Source organism: Neoarius graeffei, chromosome 25, assembly GCF_027579695.1.
Source record: "Neoarius graeffei isolate fNeoGra1 chromosome 25, fNeoGra1.pri, whole genome shotgun sequence".
Classification (NCBI taxonomy): Eukaryota; Metazoa; Chordata; class Actinopteri; order Siluriformes; family Ariidae; genus Neoarius; species Neoarius graeffei.
Window position 1 is genome coordinate 24,297,926 of NC_083593.1, and position 19,502 is coordinate 24,317,427.

The 19,502-nt window shown below is 38.5% G+C and overlaps 1 protein-coding gene across 2 annotated transcripts in view; it reads left to right on the forward strand.

The window, feature by feature from the left end:
• The first annotated feature begins 18,890 nt into the window (after window positions 1-18,890).
• ovca2 (OVCA2 serine hydrolase domain containing) overlaps window positions 18,891-19,502 on the forward strand; it is a 79,535-nt gene continuing 78,923 nt past the window's right edge. For both annotated transcript variants that reach the window (XM_060908651.1, XM_060908648.1), the window contains exons 1-2: window positions 18,891-18,960; window positions 19,087-19,256. In XM_060908651.1, the coding sequence (XP_060764634.1) occupies window positions 19,097-19,256 (160 nt within the window). In that variant the 5' untranslated portion in view covers window positions 18,891-18,960; window positions 19,087-19,096. The remainder of the gene's footprint in view (window positions 18,961-19,086; window positions 19,257-19,502) is intronic.

Genomic DNA, 19,502 nt, shown 5'->3' on the forward strand with positions numbered 1-19,502 from the left:
TATATTGTTCAAGTTGAGACCAGAAATTGATAGATTGGGCACAGTGGTAGAATAAATGAGTTAAGGTTTCTGGTTCCATATTGCAAAAACTGCATTTGTTTTCAATGTTTAAAAATTTAGAGAAATATAAATTTGTTGGATATATAGCATGTAAAATTTTTATGTGAACCTCTTTTATTTTATTGGAAATACAATACTTATAAGGCAATGTCCAGGCCTTCTTCCAGTCAGTGTCCATAAAGATGTTATCCCAAAATGCTTTCCCTCGTGGAGTTATTTTCCTCTTTTCATAAAAAGTATTACATATATGTTTGTTGTTGCACTTTGAATCCATTACATCAAGTCCATTTATCATTAGAAGGGGTTTTATTCTTAGTGTTTCAATGGCTTCTCATCAGGAGAGAAAGGCCATTAGGGATTGCTTTAGTTACGTAATTAAATTCTTTACTTGTAACGGGGAAGGATTTAAGACGAAGAAAACGTTCATAACTAAGCATTATACCATATGACAATCAAAAAGGTCACATATGAAAATAATGTTATCAATCCACTTCTGTTTAAATATGGATTTTTTCCTGACAGTAATGTCTTCATTATTCCATATTAAGGCTTTGTGAGGGGAAAAGTTGTGGGAATAGCACAATTTCCATGCTAAGAGTGCCTGTTGGTAAAATTTTGATAATTTCAGAGGTAATTTGGTAACATTGAAGTTACAGGTGAGTAAAAAATGTAGACCACTTAATTTCTTAAAAATATTATTTGGAATAAAAAAACAAATTGAGTTTGGGAATTTGAGACATTCCTTAATCCATTTTATTTTGAAAGTGTTATTTAAATCAGTGAAATTTAATAATTCAAAGCCTCTTTGTTTCCTGGATGCCGAGAGAATTTCATTCTTCAGATGGTGTTTCTTATTTTTCCAGGTAAAATTGCTAAGTATTTTATTAATTTCTTTGGATGTTGAATCCTCGACGAATAATGATAGAGCTGGATATACCAATCTTGAGATACGGTACCTTCTGCTTTAGATAAGAGAATTCTGCTAAAAATAGATCGGTCATGTTGAAGCCACATATTCATGATATTTTGTGTTTTTCTAAGCCTGGGGAGGAAATTAAGTTGTTGTCTAGAGGACATATCTTTAGTGATATCTATGCCTATGTATTTCACTGTTTTTTTAACTTGGATGTTACATATGTTTGCACAATCTGTATCATAAAGACACAAGATTTCGCATTTGTTAATACTGAGATGTAAACCTGAAGCTTTAGAGAAATCATTAATTAGTTGTAAAGCTGGCTCAACTTGATGTTTGTCCTTTAAAAGTAGAGCTGTATCATCAGCTAGTTGTGTAATTTTAAGTTCCTTTTGAAATATGGTTAAGCCTTTTATACTGTCATTATTTTAAGATTTTTAGGGAGAGGAGCTCTACTGCAATTTTAAAAAAATGGAGAAATTGGGCATCCTTGACGGACAGAACGGTTAATCGGAAATCTTTTGGAGGTGTTAGGAAAGATCATTAAATTACTGTTGATGTCTTTGTATAACATTTTAGCTACTGAGACAAAGTTCTCTCCAAATCCCATTAATTTTAATGTATTAAAAATAAAGGGGTGTTCCAATGTGTCAAAAGCTTTGTAGAAATCAAGAAATACTATAACTGCTTGTGACGCCACATGTTCTGAGTAGTCAAGTAAATCTAAGATTAATCTAATGTTATTACTAATGTGTCGCTTAGACATGAAACCTGTTTGGCATTCATTTATTATATCTCCAAGATAAGATTTTAAGCATCTGGAATAGACAAATGCAAATAATTTATAATCTACATTCAGAAGTGTGATGGGTCTCCAATTATCTATACATAGAGGGTCTTTGTTTAGTTTTGGAATTAGGCTAATTAAACCTTGTTTCATAGTTGATGTCATTTCATTGTTTGTAATACAATCTTTATAAATATAAATATATCTTTATAACAAATATGAAAAACATGTGCATATTGAGCTGTGGGGTGACTTTATGGAACAGACTGGAGACAGAAATAAAACAAAGTGCAAATATAAATCTGTTTAAAAAAAGGTACAAAAATATTTTTAAACAAGTATATAGAAGAGGAAGTATGTTAACGGAGGATGATGAGGGATAAATAGAATGGGGTTGATTGTTATATTAGAACTAACTTAGTATATGGTATATATGGTATATATTTATTTATGGGGATAGTTTATATCTTCATATTTACAGGGATAGGTATGTAGTAGATATTTATTTTTGTAATTATATATTTATATAGATATTTATGAAGTGTATATATGGTATATAGTATATATATATTTTTTTCTTTTGTAATTATATATTTATATAGATATTTATGAAGTGTATATATGGTATGTAGTATATATTTATTTTTGTAATTAAATATTTATATGGATATTTATGAAGTGTGTATATATATATATATATATGGCGGCACGGTGGTGTAGTGGTTAGCGCTGTCGCCTCACAGCAAGAAGGTCCTGGGTTCGAGCCCCGGGGCCGGCGAGGGCCTTTCTGTGTGGAGTTTGCATGTTCTCCCCGTGTCCGCGTGGGTTTCCTCCGGGTGCTCCGGTTTCCCCCACAGTCCAAAGACATGCAGGTTAGGTTGACTGGTGACTCTAAATTGACCGTAGGTGTGGGTGGTTGTCTGTGTCTGTGTGTCGGCTCTGTGATGACCTGGCGACTTGTCCAGGGTGTACCCCGCCTTTCGCCTGTAGTCGGCTGGGGTGGGCTCCAGCTTGCCTGCGACCCTGTAGAGGGATAAAGCGGCTAGAGATAATGAGATGATATATATATATATATATATATATATTGTGGGTGCAATCAGTTAATTATTGAAATTAAGTGATCAATCTCATTAAATCAGTCTCATTAAATTTGAAGGTTAATAATTAAAATGAATCAATCCCATTGAATCGTTTACTTTGACTCATTTGAATTGAATCATACCATAGAATCAGTCTCATTTAGTGAATCGTTCAATGAATCATTTAGTGAATCATACCAATGAATCATTTAGTGAATCATTTAGTGAATCACACCATTAATCCTGGTGCTTAATAATAAATTACCAAACAGCTAGATTATGGTATATTTCCAAATTATTACAATCACTTACCACATTACATAACTTTTATATGCACCCTTTTGAATTCGAGGGAGATTGGGGACTTCATATATTGTTCACACAAATAAACACAGTTTGTTTAATAAATGAATTTATTATAACAAAGATAAAAATAATAAATCAATATATACAAGCAGTGAGGTGTATATACATGTGTGGTGTGTGTGTATGGCCTAGCTTGTTGCTAGCTAAAACAAAGGAATGTTATCTAAGTAGAACAAAGGATTAGCTCTGTTGCTAATGTGTGCTTGTGTGTGTGTGTGTGTGGGAAGGACTTGACCATGTGTTTAGCCTCGTGTAGCTAACTACGTGGTGGAGGCCTAGATTAGCCTTGTGTTGCTAGTGTGTGTTTGTGAAAGGCCCTATGGCCTAGTTAAAGTGTGTTTGTTAGGCCTGGTGAGGCCTACTGAGCACGTGTTGCTAAAGACAAAGGGAAGCTGTCTAAAGTGTATCAGGCCTGGTCAGGCCTGTTGAGCACGTGTTTTCTCAGTAACAAAAAGATTCCACACTCATAACATTACCAAACTCACTGAAACCTTGATAAGGTCAAAATGTATGATAAGGAAATTAAAGTGTTAGTCAGAGAGGAGCATGCGCAGCCTATCTATTAAACAATTGAGAGAACATAGAACCAAAATAAATCAACACGCTGCGTGTCTAACAGTGTAACAGATAAACCTGGGTTTAAATTCACACTATTTCAAATAAAAGCAAATTCCTAAGACTATCCTAATTATGCCCAAATGCCAAAATCTTACTTAATCCTGCCTTTAGCAAGATATGAAGAAATATTCGCCGGTGTAGTCTCGGGCCTCGCCGTGGGAGCACGTGAGCCGCTCGTGATGGAGGCGTAGAAACTTTCGGGTCCAGCGGAGCACTTGGGTGGTTCCCGTAGAAAGCAGAGGATTCTTGGTCCAAACCTCAGCGTTCGTGAGGAAAAGTCTCTGATCAGAATAAGATGCACAGCGCTTTTGAGTTAAAAAGGATTCAATCGCTTCTTAACTTTTAACTGCCTGGGCTGCAGTCGTGACGTCACTTCTAATACAAGTAAACCGGTTATAACTCAGGTTGAGTTTAAAGATCGCGCGACTCTAGAGTTTACCTTTGTCAAGGGTAAGAAAGAAAATCGCGCTGAGTGATGGATCTTGCAAGAAAAAAGATGTCTTTTTGGGTGGAGAGCATCTCTTTGGTGCGTCTAGCTCCCTTGAAAACTGGACGCGAGAGACAAAATGGCGGAGCTTCCGCTTGGACTTATGCGTGCGTGGCGGACTGATGTAGATGATCCCGCCCACGCGTGACGTAGGTCACGCAGAAGTTGCCTGGGAATTGTAGTTCTGACACAAGATGGCGGCATGATACCTACAATATATATATATATATATATATATATATATATATATATATATATATATATATGGTATGTAGTATATATTTATTTTTGTAATTATATATTTATATAGATATTCATGAAGTGTGTATATATGGTATATATTTTTATAGGTGTATTAATGTAGTTTGGATTTTGGGGTAGTTAAAAAGGGGTGGGAAATTAAAAAAAAGTATTGTACTTCTTCCCACTACTTTTTCGAACAATGTGCGGTGTTTTGTAATGTTTTAGCTCTTTATGTTATTTTATTTATTTTTTTGTCAATTTCTCATTTTCTTTCTTTTGTATGTACAAATAGTTACATACATTTTTTATACATGTTCAAAATAAAATAAATTCATTCAAAAAATAAATTCATTCATTCATTCATTCATTCATTATACATATTCAAAAGTGGAGCTTCAATAATATCCCCCCAAAATTTATAGAATTCAGCAGATAAACCGTCGATCCCCGGAGACTTCCCGGATTTCATGTGTTTCAAAGCTTCAGTGAGTTCCAGATTCGAGATTGGATTTTCACAATGTTGTTTAAATTCTTCTGAGATCATTGGGATAGAATCCTTAATACTGTCTAAGAATTTTTCACAATGTTCAGGTTCATATTTAGATTTATACAGTTTTTCATAAAAAGCACAAATATGTTCTGCTATTTCTTTGGGATTAGTATTTAGATTATTGTTTATTCTCAGTGCTGAAATGTTAGATCTTTTTCGATTACATTTTTCAAGAGCGAAAAAGTAACTTGAGTTTCTTTCACCATGTTCTAACCATTTTGCCCTAGAACGAATAAATGCGCCTTTAGCAGCTTCAGTATATAAATCATCGATTTTGTTTTGGAGTTGCAATAATCTAATGTGTTCCTCTTCTGAAAGATTTTCCTTATTTAGAAAAGTTTTTAATTCATCCATAATTTCCTTTTCTTTTTTGTCTTTAACTTTTTTGATATTTTTACTGCAGAGGATGGCCATTTCTCTAATTTTAAATTTAAAGTATTCCCATTTCTGGACATTGCTCATATCATTTTTAGGAAAGCTATCTAAAGCTATTAATTTGACTGAGTCTTGAAAAGTTTTATTTTTAAGTAGCTTATTATTTAGCTTCCAATATCCCCTTAATTTCTTGTTACTTTCTTTAGAACCAGTCAAATGTATTGAGATAAGTTTATGGTCAGATAGAGGAGCATATGAGTGATTAATTTCTGAAATATATTGTAAACATGAAAAGGAGGTTAACCATAAATCAATCCTGGATTGTAATCTCCCTCTTGTATTAGACCAGGTAAACTCTTTACAATCTGGACTAAAAAAACGCCATACATCTATTACTGATAATTCTTGGCTCATAAATTGAGTGGCTTTGAAAAGTGAATTGAGAAACTCTCCCTGGAATTCTGTCTATCCTATCATTTGGAGCATCATTAAAGTCTCCTCCTATAATCAGGAATGCCTCTTTATTTTTACTTTGTAATTCCATTATTCTGGACAAGATTTCTGTAAACATAGTTCGGGCTTGTGTGGTTCCATTGCGACCATATACATTACATATTATGAAAAAAGCATTATCCAGTTTGCATAACACAATACCCCATTTACCACTATCAGAGTTGTAGGTTTCTAAGATATCACCTGTAAATTTATTAAATAGTAGTGCATCACCTGCAGAATTATGTGTAGCATGACAGAAGTAAGCTTGATCTCCCCATTGACTTTTCCAAAACTTATTGTCTGAGTCGCAAGAGTGTGTTTCTTGTAAGAGGATAATATTGGCATTTGTTTTTCGAAGAAAGAGGAACATTGCTTTTCTTTTTACATTGTTTCTTAATCCCCTAACATTAAGTGAGACCATTTTCAATGAGTTAAACTTGAAATCATTCATTTTCAATGAAAAAATAAAATATAAAAAAATAAGAGCACAATGTCTGGAAAACAGAAAGAAATAAGATAATGTAAGCCTTAAAAAAAAAAAAGGCTTGTGCAAATGCCTCGAAAGTGTGAATGAGTTTTTTAAAGTTTAGGCACCAGTAATCAATTTAAGTAACTATAACTGGAATGCATTAAGTAACAAATTTGTCTAACAGTCTAACAAGTGGTTTATAAACAAACTTTTCTATTTTTCCCCCCTTAATGGAAAAAAAGAAAACATTCAGGTTTGAAGCTGGAGAGATAGGGACAAACCTATGGGTGTCTCAAAAGACATCTTTCACTGAGTCAGCGGTGATTCTCTTTCCTTCGATGATCACATCTGGACCACGCCATGCAGTCTTTCTTCCATCTTTGCGGGCTTTTTCAACCAGTGGCCAAAGTTTCTTTCAGCACTGTCTTTCCCCATATGTCAGATCCTCCGCAAGTCGAAGCTTTTTCTCCCTCATCATGGTGGCGGTCATCGAAGTTTTCCATACTTTCTGCCTGAAGGTGCACATGGTGAATTGGATTATCACAGGACGAGGGCTCCTGTCATCTCTGGGGCGTCCAACTCGGTGAATCGTGTCGATGAGAAAGCCAAGCTTGTTTTTTTTCATCTGGAGCCATTTGTCCAAAAATCTGAAAGATCTGTTTTCTTAGATCTTCCGTGGACTCATTGGTGGATTCCGGTAGGTTGAAAAGTTTCAGATTCCAGCGTCGGCTGTAATGCTCTGCTTCTTCAATTTTTTTCATCCTGTTCACCGAGCCGGCAACTCATCACTTGCATCTTGTCAATGTTTGTCTTCGCCATGTGTTTGATACCTTCGATGTTTTCTTTGATAGCCACAGTCTCTTCAGTGTTTTGGCTTATCTTTTGTTTGAGAGATATGAACCTGCTCGTTAAGTGTTGGACAGCTTTTAGTATGTCTGCATTGGATACCTCATCGTTATCTCTTGAGCATGTTTTCTTGGAGTTAGGGCTTGAGATAGGAGTATCAGGTAAGGGAGAGCATAAGCTGAGCAGAGAATCATCATTCCAGTCCATCAAAATGTTCCCCCTTTTTTATTTCACTCGTTTTGTCATGTGGCTGTCTTAGCGTTTGGCTAGTTAGCCCATTTGCGTTAGCTCAAAGAAGAGGGAGAAAAAAAGTCAGTGTATCTTCCCAAAATCGCTAACAAGTTAGACTTTAGTTCTTATATTGTCCTTTTCCTCACATACCAGTTCTTGAAAGTGATGTTCCGTTAAGTTTACCTTAGTTTATAGAGCAAATGGTGCCCAAAGCTTGGAGGAGTTCATAGCGAAGTGTGTGTGCTGGCAGCCATCTTCCTGAAGCCTCCGACTGGATTGTGAATGGATAGAGGATGGCAGAAGGTAGTGACGGATCAGGAAGTGAGTTAGGAGGAATGAATGAGGGTGGCGGGAAAGACGAAGGTTGGTGTACTGCAACTTTTAAAAATAGTCAGAAACGAAGGAAGTGTAAACAGCTAGGGAAACATTCGAGTGTTGAAGACACTGACAGTGATGGTAGATGCAGGAAAACAAGTTGAAAAGTATAAAGTGATAATTAAACTAACTCAAGAAAGAGCATCATTCGGTGAGTGGAACCCAATTCAACTAACCAAAGTGATAAACAAACTGGTAGGTGATGTGAAGAGTGCTAAGATACTACTAAGTGGAGCACTTTTAATTGTTTGCAGAGACAGTACTCAGCAAGGGAGCACTATCAAACTGAATAAAATTGAAGACAAAAGAGTGCAAGGAACATTGGTCAAGGATAAGAAGTTTGTATGAGGAGTCATTTCAGGGGTACCCATAGCTGCATCAGTGGACCAGATTAAAGAGAATATAGTAGGGACAAAAGCGAGGCAGAACGGCAAGAAACGGGGAGACGTGTGATAGTTTAGCGGTAATGATAAAAATTGATGAGGAAAAGCTGCCAGCTAAAGTATATTTAGGTTATATGTGCTATGATGTTAAGCCTTATGTTCCCCCGCCACTGAGGTGCATCAAATACCAGAAATATGAACATGTAGCAGCCATATGCAAAGGAAAACAGAGATGTGGAAGATGTGCAGGAGACCATGAATACGGAAAGTGTGAAAGTGGGGCCAAGTTGAAGTGCTGTAACTGTGGCGGGGAGCATAGCTCAGCCTATCGTGGATGTGAGGCCAGTAAGAGAGCAGCAGAGGTGCAAAAAGTGAAAATCTCACAAGGGATAATGTATGCAGAGGCAGTAAGGAGAGTGTCTGGTCAGACAGAGAAACCAAAACAAAGTAGCAGAAAGCTACAAAACCATGTGAAGACTGTGATAAAATAAAGATACTACACTGATTGTAAGGAGAAATTATTTTGTGTTGTTCATGGTGGAGGTGATAAACTGTTCAGCACAAACAGACAAGAAAACTGAGAAAATCAAAATAATAGTGAAGTCAGCAGAAAAATATATTGGTTTGCGTTGGGAAGCAGTTGAGGAAATGCTAAGTGGGGAAGGCCCCCCTAGTTCACAGGCACCGAGGCTTATTGATTCATGGCTCTGATCATTCTGCAATGGAATGCAAGAAGTCTCATTGCTAATGGCAGGAGTTTAAACATCTCATCTCATCTCATTATCTCTAGCCGCTTTATCCTGTTCTACAGGGTCATAGGCAAGCTGGAGCCTATCCCAGCTGACTACGGGCGAAAGGCGGGGTACACCCTGGACAAGTCACCAGGTCATCACAGGGCTGACACATAGACACAGACAACCATTCACACTCACATTCATACCTACGGTCAATTTAGAGTCACCAGTTAACCTAACCTGCATGTCTTTGGACTGTGGGGGAAACCGGAGCACCCGGAGGAAACCCACACGGACACAGGGAGAACATGCAAACTCCACACAGAAAGGCCCTCGCCGGCCATGGGGCTCGAACCCAGACCTTCTTGCTGTGAGGCGACAGCGCTAACCATTACACCACTGTGCTGCCCCTGGTTCAAGTATAGAATATTTTATTGATGAGAAACGATTAGTGTACCGTATGTCAATGATGATAAAGGAACAAGATATAACTGTAGACAAAACACAAAGTTCAATCGACCTCATGTTAACATCACAGGAAATAGCAGGTATCACAACATGGGAAGTGATTAATAATACAACTGTTGGTAAGTGATTAAAGTGATTAATCCTATTGTGATTAAAGTTGGTACAGAAGTATGTCAGGAAATATCAATGGGAATACCAAGGTGGAATTTCAAAAAAAGCCAACTAGGACAAATTTCAAACATTAAGTAAAATAAGATGTGAAGAACTGGTTAGGGAGGATATTTATTGATATAGATGAGTTTAACAATAAGTTGGTGACAGCAATCATACAGACAGCAGAGAAAACTTGCTCATTGGGGATAGATTAGGGATAAAATTAGCTCATGTTTTAAGTCGTTCAAATTGTGTAAAGCTGCTTTGCAACAATGTTTATTGTTAAAAGTGCTATACAAATAAACTTGACTTGACTTGAGAAAACAATTCCAAAGGCAGTAGGAGGCAGAGAGAAAAAGATGGTTCCCTGGTGGGATGAAAATTGTAGAAAAGCTATCAAAAAAAAGAAATTGAGCTTTCAGGCAATTAAAGAAACATCATTCATTAGAAACATTAATTCAGTATAAAAGAGTACAAGCAATAGTTCGAAGAACTATTAGAATAACAAAACGTACTTATTGGAGCCACTACTGCAGTAGCATAGGCAGGGAAATGCAGCTGTCAGATGTCTGGGGAATGGTCAGACAAATGAGTGGTATAAGAAGAAGGTATGAAATACCAGTATTAAACCAAAATAATAAAATAGTAGTTACAAACATAGATAAAGCAAAGCTATTGGCACAAATTCATAGTCTAGAGAATCTGTCAAATACACAGGGGCGCCGCCAGAAATTTTGGGCCCCATGAAAGATTAGAATTTTGGGCCCCCCAACTTTGCCCACCCTCATCACAATTGCACTATTGTCATTATTTGACTTTTGATAGCCCATGGACCTTGAGTTTGTGACTTTGTTATTACATTTTATGTATTAGCCAATGGTTGAAACCAATGGTTTAGAACGTGTGAACATTCCACACACGTAACCATGTCAAACACTTGACTGGTGTCCGTTATTAGTGTAACGGGTTTATTTTTTTCCACTTGCCATTGTGTGTAGTGGTGGGGAAATTCTGCGCTGGCCCTTTAAGAGCGCAGGTAGTTATGGGAACGAGGTGCTGGCCTCTTTCAGTTCGTTTTGGAAATAAAGCACCAATGCCACTGGACGTTTGCAGCCCGTCCTCAGCAGTGTATTTGTGTCTCATTTCTTCAGAATAAAAAGACTGGTAAACAACACAACGCAACGTCTGTTACATTAGCAACACTTTAATCTAGCAAACCGTATATGGCGCTCGCTCATTAAAAACTTCAATCCTAAAGCATTTATGGGTTGTATTGCTGCTTACCTCCTTCTCCAAAGGGGGGTTCAGTGGTTTGGTAGGGCAGAGGTCCCCCTGAGGCTGAATCTGTGCATATTTAGGGCACCCCATTAGTTATGAAACTGGTTATTAACACTAGTTATTAGCACCAGCATAATGTAATATTTCATCTTGTTTATCACACAAGTCAGTTCAGTTATTAAAATGGAAAAAGTCACTGTACAAACTGTAAGTGTTCTCAATCGAAAAACGTTCATACTGTTCATTTACCATTCGCTAATATTTTGAACACACATGTGAGCGATAGCTACCTTTCTTTGGGAAAAACTGAGTGACCAGTTGCCTGCCTCTCCGGTCCCTCTCAGCTTTCAGCTGCCTTTCTCTATGTTTTTGACAGCCACTCTTCATATTTAGCGATCATAGACTGTACGCACTCCACTGCTGGCTGGCTGGCTGCTGCACCGCGACGCAGCAGCAAGTAGCGTTGCACTGATCAGCACACAGATTTAATGCATTGCGCTTCTACCAGAACTGGACCGTACCATTTTGCAAAAGGGGGAGGGTTAAATGACAATATGTTGAAGAACTCAAGAAATAGACAACCTTGTTCAATTAGCTCATTTTACCAGATGGAATATTGCATTGTTGTTATTTCAAAAGTCTTATTAAAATCATTAAAAGCATATTATCAGCCCCGTAAAGGGCCCCATGGCAGTGCTGGGCCCCTAGAATTGTTCTAACCTTCCCCCCCCGGCGGCGCCCATGCAAATACAGCTAGGCAATTTAGGGAAAATACACTGGCATTAAATCCAGGTGTTGAGGTGAGGAAAACTACATTAGGTGACAGTTTAGACTTACCCTTCAGTCTATTTGAGTTAAATAGAGCTATCATGAAGGTAAAGCAAACTTCCCCAGGGAAAGATGGTATTAGCTATAGTATGTTGGAACCAGGGCTTTACATTAGAGGTCTGCGCGGGTCGGATTTTTCAGTCCCGCTCCCACCCGCAAAGAATTATGATTTTCAGTCCCGCTCCCGCCCGCGCCCACAAAAAAATTATGATTTTCAGTCCCGCTCCCGCCCGCGCCTGCCATATTTTGTCCCGCTCCCGCCCGCAAATCCCGCATGATGCAGACGTTCGCGTTATTTCTCAGGAAAATTCTTGTCTTGACACAGCGTGATGGTGCCCCGCCCCCTACTTTGAGTGGATTTGAGCATAAATATCTACAGCGTACATTCGTTATTATTTACCTTGTTTCTGAATTCAGCATGTAGTGTCTCTAATAATAATTAGTGCTGTCAAGCAATTAAAATATTTAATCACGAATCACACATTTTTATCACATGAGAAACCATTGTAATTCTCTGATCAGCATAAAAAAGCGAATGGGCTTGCTTTTACTAATGTTTTTTTTTATTGCAAAGCAGAGCTAGTAAGAGAAGTGAATTGATTTACTGCTTGAGTTAGTCTACAACTCTAATCAGAGAGACAGGTTACACAGTGATGGTAGGCTTGACTCAATGCTATCCCAGAAATCCTTCCTGTAATATGCAAATTTGGCCGCCTCTGATTGGACAGCCACATTTGCATATTACAGGAAGGATTTCTGGGATAGCATTGAGTCAAGCCTACCATCACTGTGTAACCTGTCTCTCTGATTAGAGTTGTAGACTAACGCAAACAGTAAATCACTTCATTCATGGTTCTCTTGCTAGCTGGGTGTGAACTGCGAGTCATTAGAGTGATCAAAGGATTTCCCGTTAGGGTAATCAATGGCAAATTTAAGATGCCATTTTTTATTCAATCTGACTCTCTCTGCAAATTTAGGCATCTTAAAATGTTTTTATTAATACCAAATAAAATATCCAACACAAATTATATATGATAGACATAAATTAATAATTTATACATTTTATTTCAAACACGTTTTTAGTTAATGGGACTGCAGCTTATCACTGCGCCCGCCCGCGCCACATATGTGCACTTCCGGTCCCGCCCGCGCCCGCAATGAGCTTTCAAAATTTGTCCCGCACTGCTTTGCGGCGGGTCCCGCAAGTCCTGCGGGAGTGCAGGGCTCTACTTTACATTAACTTTTTTGCTCACCGGCCACTGTGGCTAGTGGTTTTCCCGAGTCACTAGCCATTCAGCCTTTTCACCAGCCACAATTTTGTTGCCAGGAAATCGCAGTTTTTTCTTCACCATGATACGTTAAAGTTCGGAAGATCTAGATTTAATTATGAATGGCAGCGTATAATGTATCTCTACAGTAGCACTCAAGTATTCAGTGCTGTTAAGGTAGCTCCCTATATGAAAACATGCAACCAGTTCAGACAAAAATTTAAACAGAGTATTCTGTTTATTGAACTCAAATTCAAGACCCTTACCCTGTGAAATATCGTATAATATGAAAAATAACATTCAGTACAACTGAACTGATTCTAATATTAAAAGTCCAATTCAAAACATTTATCATTGAAAAACATTTGATGTTTTGATATGCAAGTATTATGTGTATTATCAAGTATTATTATGTATTATCTATTAATAGTGTGTGTGTGTGTGTGTGTGAGAGAGAGAGAGAGAGAGAGAGAGAGAGAGAGAGAACATGTGTAGAGAGAGACATTAAATGTCCTCATTACATTCATCATCAGATGAGTCTGAATGGTCCATGAAAAATGGTCTTCGTGACCTGAGGCTTCCAGCATGCCATAAGTTGATAGCTGGGGCGGGATCAACTTCTTTGCAATCGCGTGAACGTTTCTAAACAGCAGCTCCACCCTCTCCAGCTCAGCCGACTTCATGACAGCCAGGGACTTGAAAGCAATGCTGTCCTTTAGTGAACTAGCTGTCTTCACCTGTTTTGATGTTATAGTACCGATGTGTGCATTTGACTTTTCGTGGTCCTTTATAGTTTCGAGTTTAAAATTACTGGTGCCTGTCTTTGCCATACTTTCTACAGTCTTCGCAGTACATGGTATTTTCAGTTTTGCTATGAACTAGCCAATCTCGCCCTAACTTCCATTTGTCATTGAACTGTCTTATCTTCCTATTCGCGTCTTGTTCATCTCCATGGCCGTAGCTAGCTGTGAGGCCACCGAGGTCAGGACCTCAGTCATTTTTAAGAGCTGAAAATACATTTTTATGCTAAATATTCGACTGGATTTAAAAAAAAGAATAAAATTAAAACATCTCCATAAAAAGTGCATTGTTAATTATGTTAAACGTTGATTCTGTCTTCTGTGTCTGTTTCGTGCGTGCGGCTCTGAGACCAAGAACACAAACGCGAATGAGCGCGTGACTTGGGGGAGGAACACAGTGCAGGAGACACGGGTTTTTCATGGTAACCATCAGCGCACTTTCATCAGGCTGTTAAATTTACATTTTCGAAGCAGCGCAGTTGTAGCCTGCCTTGTTTGTGATTTTTAAAAATAAATCATTCGATAAGCCAAAGCAATAGAGTGGAAAGTTTCAACTTATGTTTGCCTTGGATAACTTTGCCTAAAACATGGTGGTGTAGACTGATTTTTTTTCCCAGAATTTTTCTTTTGTGTAGGTGTAACGGATGCTAGATTGTTAATGTATCTTAGGCTACATGGTTAGGGTATCTTTTGTCCTCATTGCTTGGGCCAGATCAAACCATTAAACAAGCTTAAATTATTCTTACTCTTGCCACATACATGATTTTCTTTCAAAACTGATGATATTCAGTTCAAACACCATTAAAAGTAATTTCAGGAATAGATCTCTTTTGATGTGTAATTCACCCATCTCATCTCATTATCTGTAGCCGCTTTATCCTGTTCTACAGGGTCGCAGGCAAGCTGGAGCCTATCCCAGCTGACTACGGGCGAAAGGTGGGGTACACCCTGGACAAGTCGCCAGGTCATCACAGGGCTGACACATAGACACAGACAACCATTCACACTCACATTCACACCTACGGTCAATTTAGAGTCACCAGTTAACCTAACCTGCATGTCTTTGGACTGTGGGGGAAACCAGAGCACCTGGAGGAAACCCACGCGGACACGGGGAGAACATGCAAACTCCGCACAGAAAGGCCCTCGCCGGCCACGGTGCTTGAACCCGGACCTTCTTGCTGTGAGGCGACAGCGCTAACCACTACACCACCGTGCCGCCTGTGTAATTCACCCCTCTCATTTAAATATGTTGAAAATTTTTCAGCCTGCGCTTTGCGCATCATGGACCTCGGTGATTTTAAAATGCTGGCTATGGCCCTGTTCATCTCTGCCCCTTTTTTCCTGAGCAGCAGGGCTTGAAACTCCAGCTATATGCCGCCACATAGTGCACTTGTCACTCGTCAGCAACTTTGTTGCTTCGTTCATTAACTGCAAGTTACCGTATCATTGATTTTATCTGAGACATTAACGAACTTTCTAAACAATTCTAACATGTTGTCAGAATGTTTATGCAGGTGCTCATGGGAGTTGTAGGCACATAATATTACAGTGAAATGTGTTTATTATATCAGATGCCTTCAGAGAAAACTACAATTAAAATATATTGTTATACCACAGAATAAACCACCGGCCAAAGTGGCTAGTGAGACTAAAGTTATTACCTGCCAAAGCCGAATTTTACCCGTATTTGGCGAGTGGGCGGGTGCTAATGTCAAGCCCTGGTTGGAACATATGGATAATAGTTCACTCAGTGTAGTTTTGAGACTATTTAACATGGTCTGGGAAACAAGAATAATTCCAACAACCTAGAAGCAGTCTATCATTGTGTCAGTTTTAAAGCCTGGAAAAGACCTTTCTGACCCTTCAAACTACAGGTCAATAGCATTAACATCACAGTTAGGTAAAACAATGGATCAGATGATAACTGAGAGGCTTAATTACTTCATGGAAAGCAATCACCTGTTCGCACCTTATCAAAGTGGATTCCGTAAAGGAAGAAACATGTTGGACTCTGTCTTATGCCTGGAATCAGAAATCAGGAAAGCCCAGACTAATAAAGAAATAGTTGTAGCTGTCCTGTTTGATGTAGAAAAAGCATATGTTATGTTGTGAAAAGAAGGACTTCTTATTAAGTTGAATAAATTAGATATAGGTGGTAGGTTATATAACTGGGTGTTAGACTTTCTATTTGGTAGAACAATAGAAGTAAGAGTAGGCATGGAGTATTCGAACATATATTTAGTGGGAAATGGTACTCCACAAGGCAGTGTGTGTAGTCTGGTGTTTAACATAACGATCAATGACATTTTCGAGCAGGTGGAATATGGTATTGGGAAAGCACTTTATGCAGACAATGGGGCCCTCTGGATTAGGGGTAGGAATTTAGGATACATTCAGAAGAAAATGCAGACAGCAATAAAAACAGTACAGAAATGGTCAAAGAAATGGGGGTTTAAGCTATCAATATTAAAGTCTCAGGTAATGTTTTTCTAAACGGCAAAAATCACCATCACTGAAACTATATGGTCAAACACTTGAGCAAGTCAGAGTGGTTAGGTTTCTTGGGGTTATTTTTGATGAGAAACTCACGTGGAGACAGCATATAGAACAAACAAAAGGAAAATGTAAGAAAATCAACAATCTTTTATGTTGCTTGTCAGGACGGGACTGGGGGGCAGCAAGGTTATCATTACTAAACATTTACTGGGCACTCATGAGAGCAACATTAGATTATGGTTGTGTAGCCTATATGTCAGTGGCAAAAAGCAACCTTAAAAAATTAGACGTAGAGCAAGCACAGGCCCTAAGAATATGCTATGGGGCATTCAAAACCTCTCCAGTAGCTGCTATGCAGGTAGAAATGGGAGAAATGGCATTACATATTAGGAGAGTTAAGCTTATGTTGGCATACTGGGTTAACTTACCGGGACACAGTGAATTGCACCCAACAAAGGCCATCCTGCAGGAGTGCTGGGAACTAGAGGTCTGTGCGGGTCAGATTTTTCAGTCCCGCTCCCGCCCGCGCCCGCATTGTGCAGTCCCGCTCCTGCCCACATCCGCAAAGAATTATGATTTTCAGTCCCGCTCCCGCCCGCGCCCACAAAAAAATTATGATTTTCAGTCCTGGTCCCGCCCGCAAATCCCGCATGATGCAGACGTTCGCGTTATTTCTCAGGAAAGTTCTTGTCTTGACACAGCGTGATGGTGCCCCGCCCCCTACTTTGAGTGGATGTGAGCATAAATATCTACAGCTCATGTTCACGTTTGTTATTATTTACCTTGTTTCTGAATTCAGCATATAGTGTCTCTAATAATAATAACTAGTGCTGTCAAGCAATTAAAATATTTAATCACAAATTTTTATCACATGAGAAACCATTGTAATTCTCTGATCAGCATAAAAAAGTGAATGGGCTCGCTTTGTACAAATGGTGTTTTTTTTTTTTTTTATTGCAAAGCAGAGCTAGTAAGAGAAGTGAATTGATTTACTGCTTGAGTTAGTCTACAACTCTAATCAGAGAGACAGGTTACCTGTCTCTCTGATTAGAGTTGTAGACTAACGCAAGCAGTAAATCACTTCACTCATGGTTCTCTTGCTAGCTGGGTGTGAACTGCGAGTCATTAGAGTGATCAAAGGATTTCCCGTTAGGAAAATCAGTGATCAGTGGCAATCTGATTCTCTCTGCAAATTTAGGTATCTTAAAATGTTTTTATTAATGCCAAATAAAATATCCAGCACAAATTATATATGATAAAACATAAGTTAATAATTTATAAATTTTATTTCAAACATGTTTTTAAGTTAGCAGGATTGCAGCTAATCACTGCCTGCGCCGCATATGTGCACTTCCGGTCCCGCCCGCAATGAGCTTTCAGAATTTGTCCTGCGCTGCACTGCTTTGCGGTGGGTCCCGCGAGTCCTGCGGGACTCCCGTGGGAGTGCAGGGCTCTACTGGGAACATAACAAATCAAACTTTTACAGTTTTGGATGGATTGGTAATGTCAAGGCAGGTGAAGCAGGTCTACACAGTCACCAGTACAGCAAAACGGTTCCAATTTCAGCTATCCCTCCCTGGCTGTTTGTGATGCCATCTATCGATCTGAACTTACAAAAAGAAATGAAAGAGAAGTCCAAGCTAATGCCTGCTTATTACATTGTCCAAAGCTACATACAACAACACTTTGCAGATAAGACAGTAGTATTTACAGATGGTTCAAAAAACCCTGAATCTGGATGCACTGGTGCTGCAGTATATATTCCACAGTATGGCACAGCTATAAAAAGGAGAACAACAGACCATCTTTCAGTATACACAGTAGAGCTTGTGGCCATAATGCAAGAATTACTATGGGTCAAGGAAAACAACCAAAACAGTACACTAATAGCAACAGAGTTTATCAGCACTCATGAGCATCAGGTCAGGGAAATCATGAAGGCAAGATATCATAAATGAAATATACCACATTATATACAGGATATACAGAATGGGTTTAAATTTGGGTTCCTGCTCATGTAGGGGTAGAAGGAAACGACGTAGACATATTGGCAAAACAATCAGTGTAATCGCAAACAATTCCACTATGTAAAGCTGAGGCTAAAACCATCATTAAAAGTCAAACAGAAAAAGTATGGCAGGAGTACTGGGACACCAGTGATACAGGAAGACATCTCTACAATATACAAAAGCATGTGGGTGTTGGGAGAAAAGTGGGAAGAAACAGAAGAGAGGAAACCATCATCACCCGTCTAAGAATAGGGCCATACAGCACTCAACAAGACACGTCATATAATAGGAAAACATCCGACTGGGTTATGCAGGCATTGCAATCAGCCAGAATCAGTGCAGCATGTGGTAATGGAGTGCGACTTCTATAAGGAAGAGAGAAATAAACTAAGTGAAGCACTTAAATAAATAAAGCTTAACTTCAGGCTAGAGAACATCTTGCTCTCTAGTGTGAAGGCATTAGGACACATATATGGCCAACTAATGACATTTTTAAAAGAAACAGGTGTAATAGAGAAAATTTAGGGTTTTTTCTTTCCTTGCCGAGCTTCTGTTCCACACTCCAATCCAGTAGGTGGCGGTAATGCACCTTTAAGCTGGCATGCCAACCGCCATTAAACCCAAAAGAAGACCGAACTTACAGGTAAACATCGCTTTCGTCAATTCTCTTTAATCCATTGGAATTGCTATTTCTGTAAAAGATTTTGTTGGTCACTGTTCTAACTATACGCAATAAATAAGCTATATCTTTTGGACCTCTTTTTAAAAGTTCAGGGATCATGTCGAAATCTGATGTTCCGCTCCGGATCCTGTGTCTTCACGGCTATCGGCAAAGCAGCGTCTCCTTCCGAGAGAAGACTGGAGCTTTGCGAAAACTTTTGAAAAAACAGGTTGAATTGGTGTACATTGATGCACCACATAAACTCCACACTAGTAACGGTAAGAGAGAGAGGTGTGTGTATGTGTGTGTATATATATATATATATATATATATATATATATACACACACTAGTGCATCTCAAAAAATTAGAATACCATGGTGTGTGTGTATATATATATATATATATATATACACACACTAGTGCATCTCAAAAAATTAGAATACCATGGTGTGTGTGTATATATATATATATATATATATATATATATATATATATATATACACACACACACACTAGTGCATC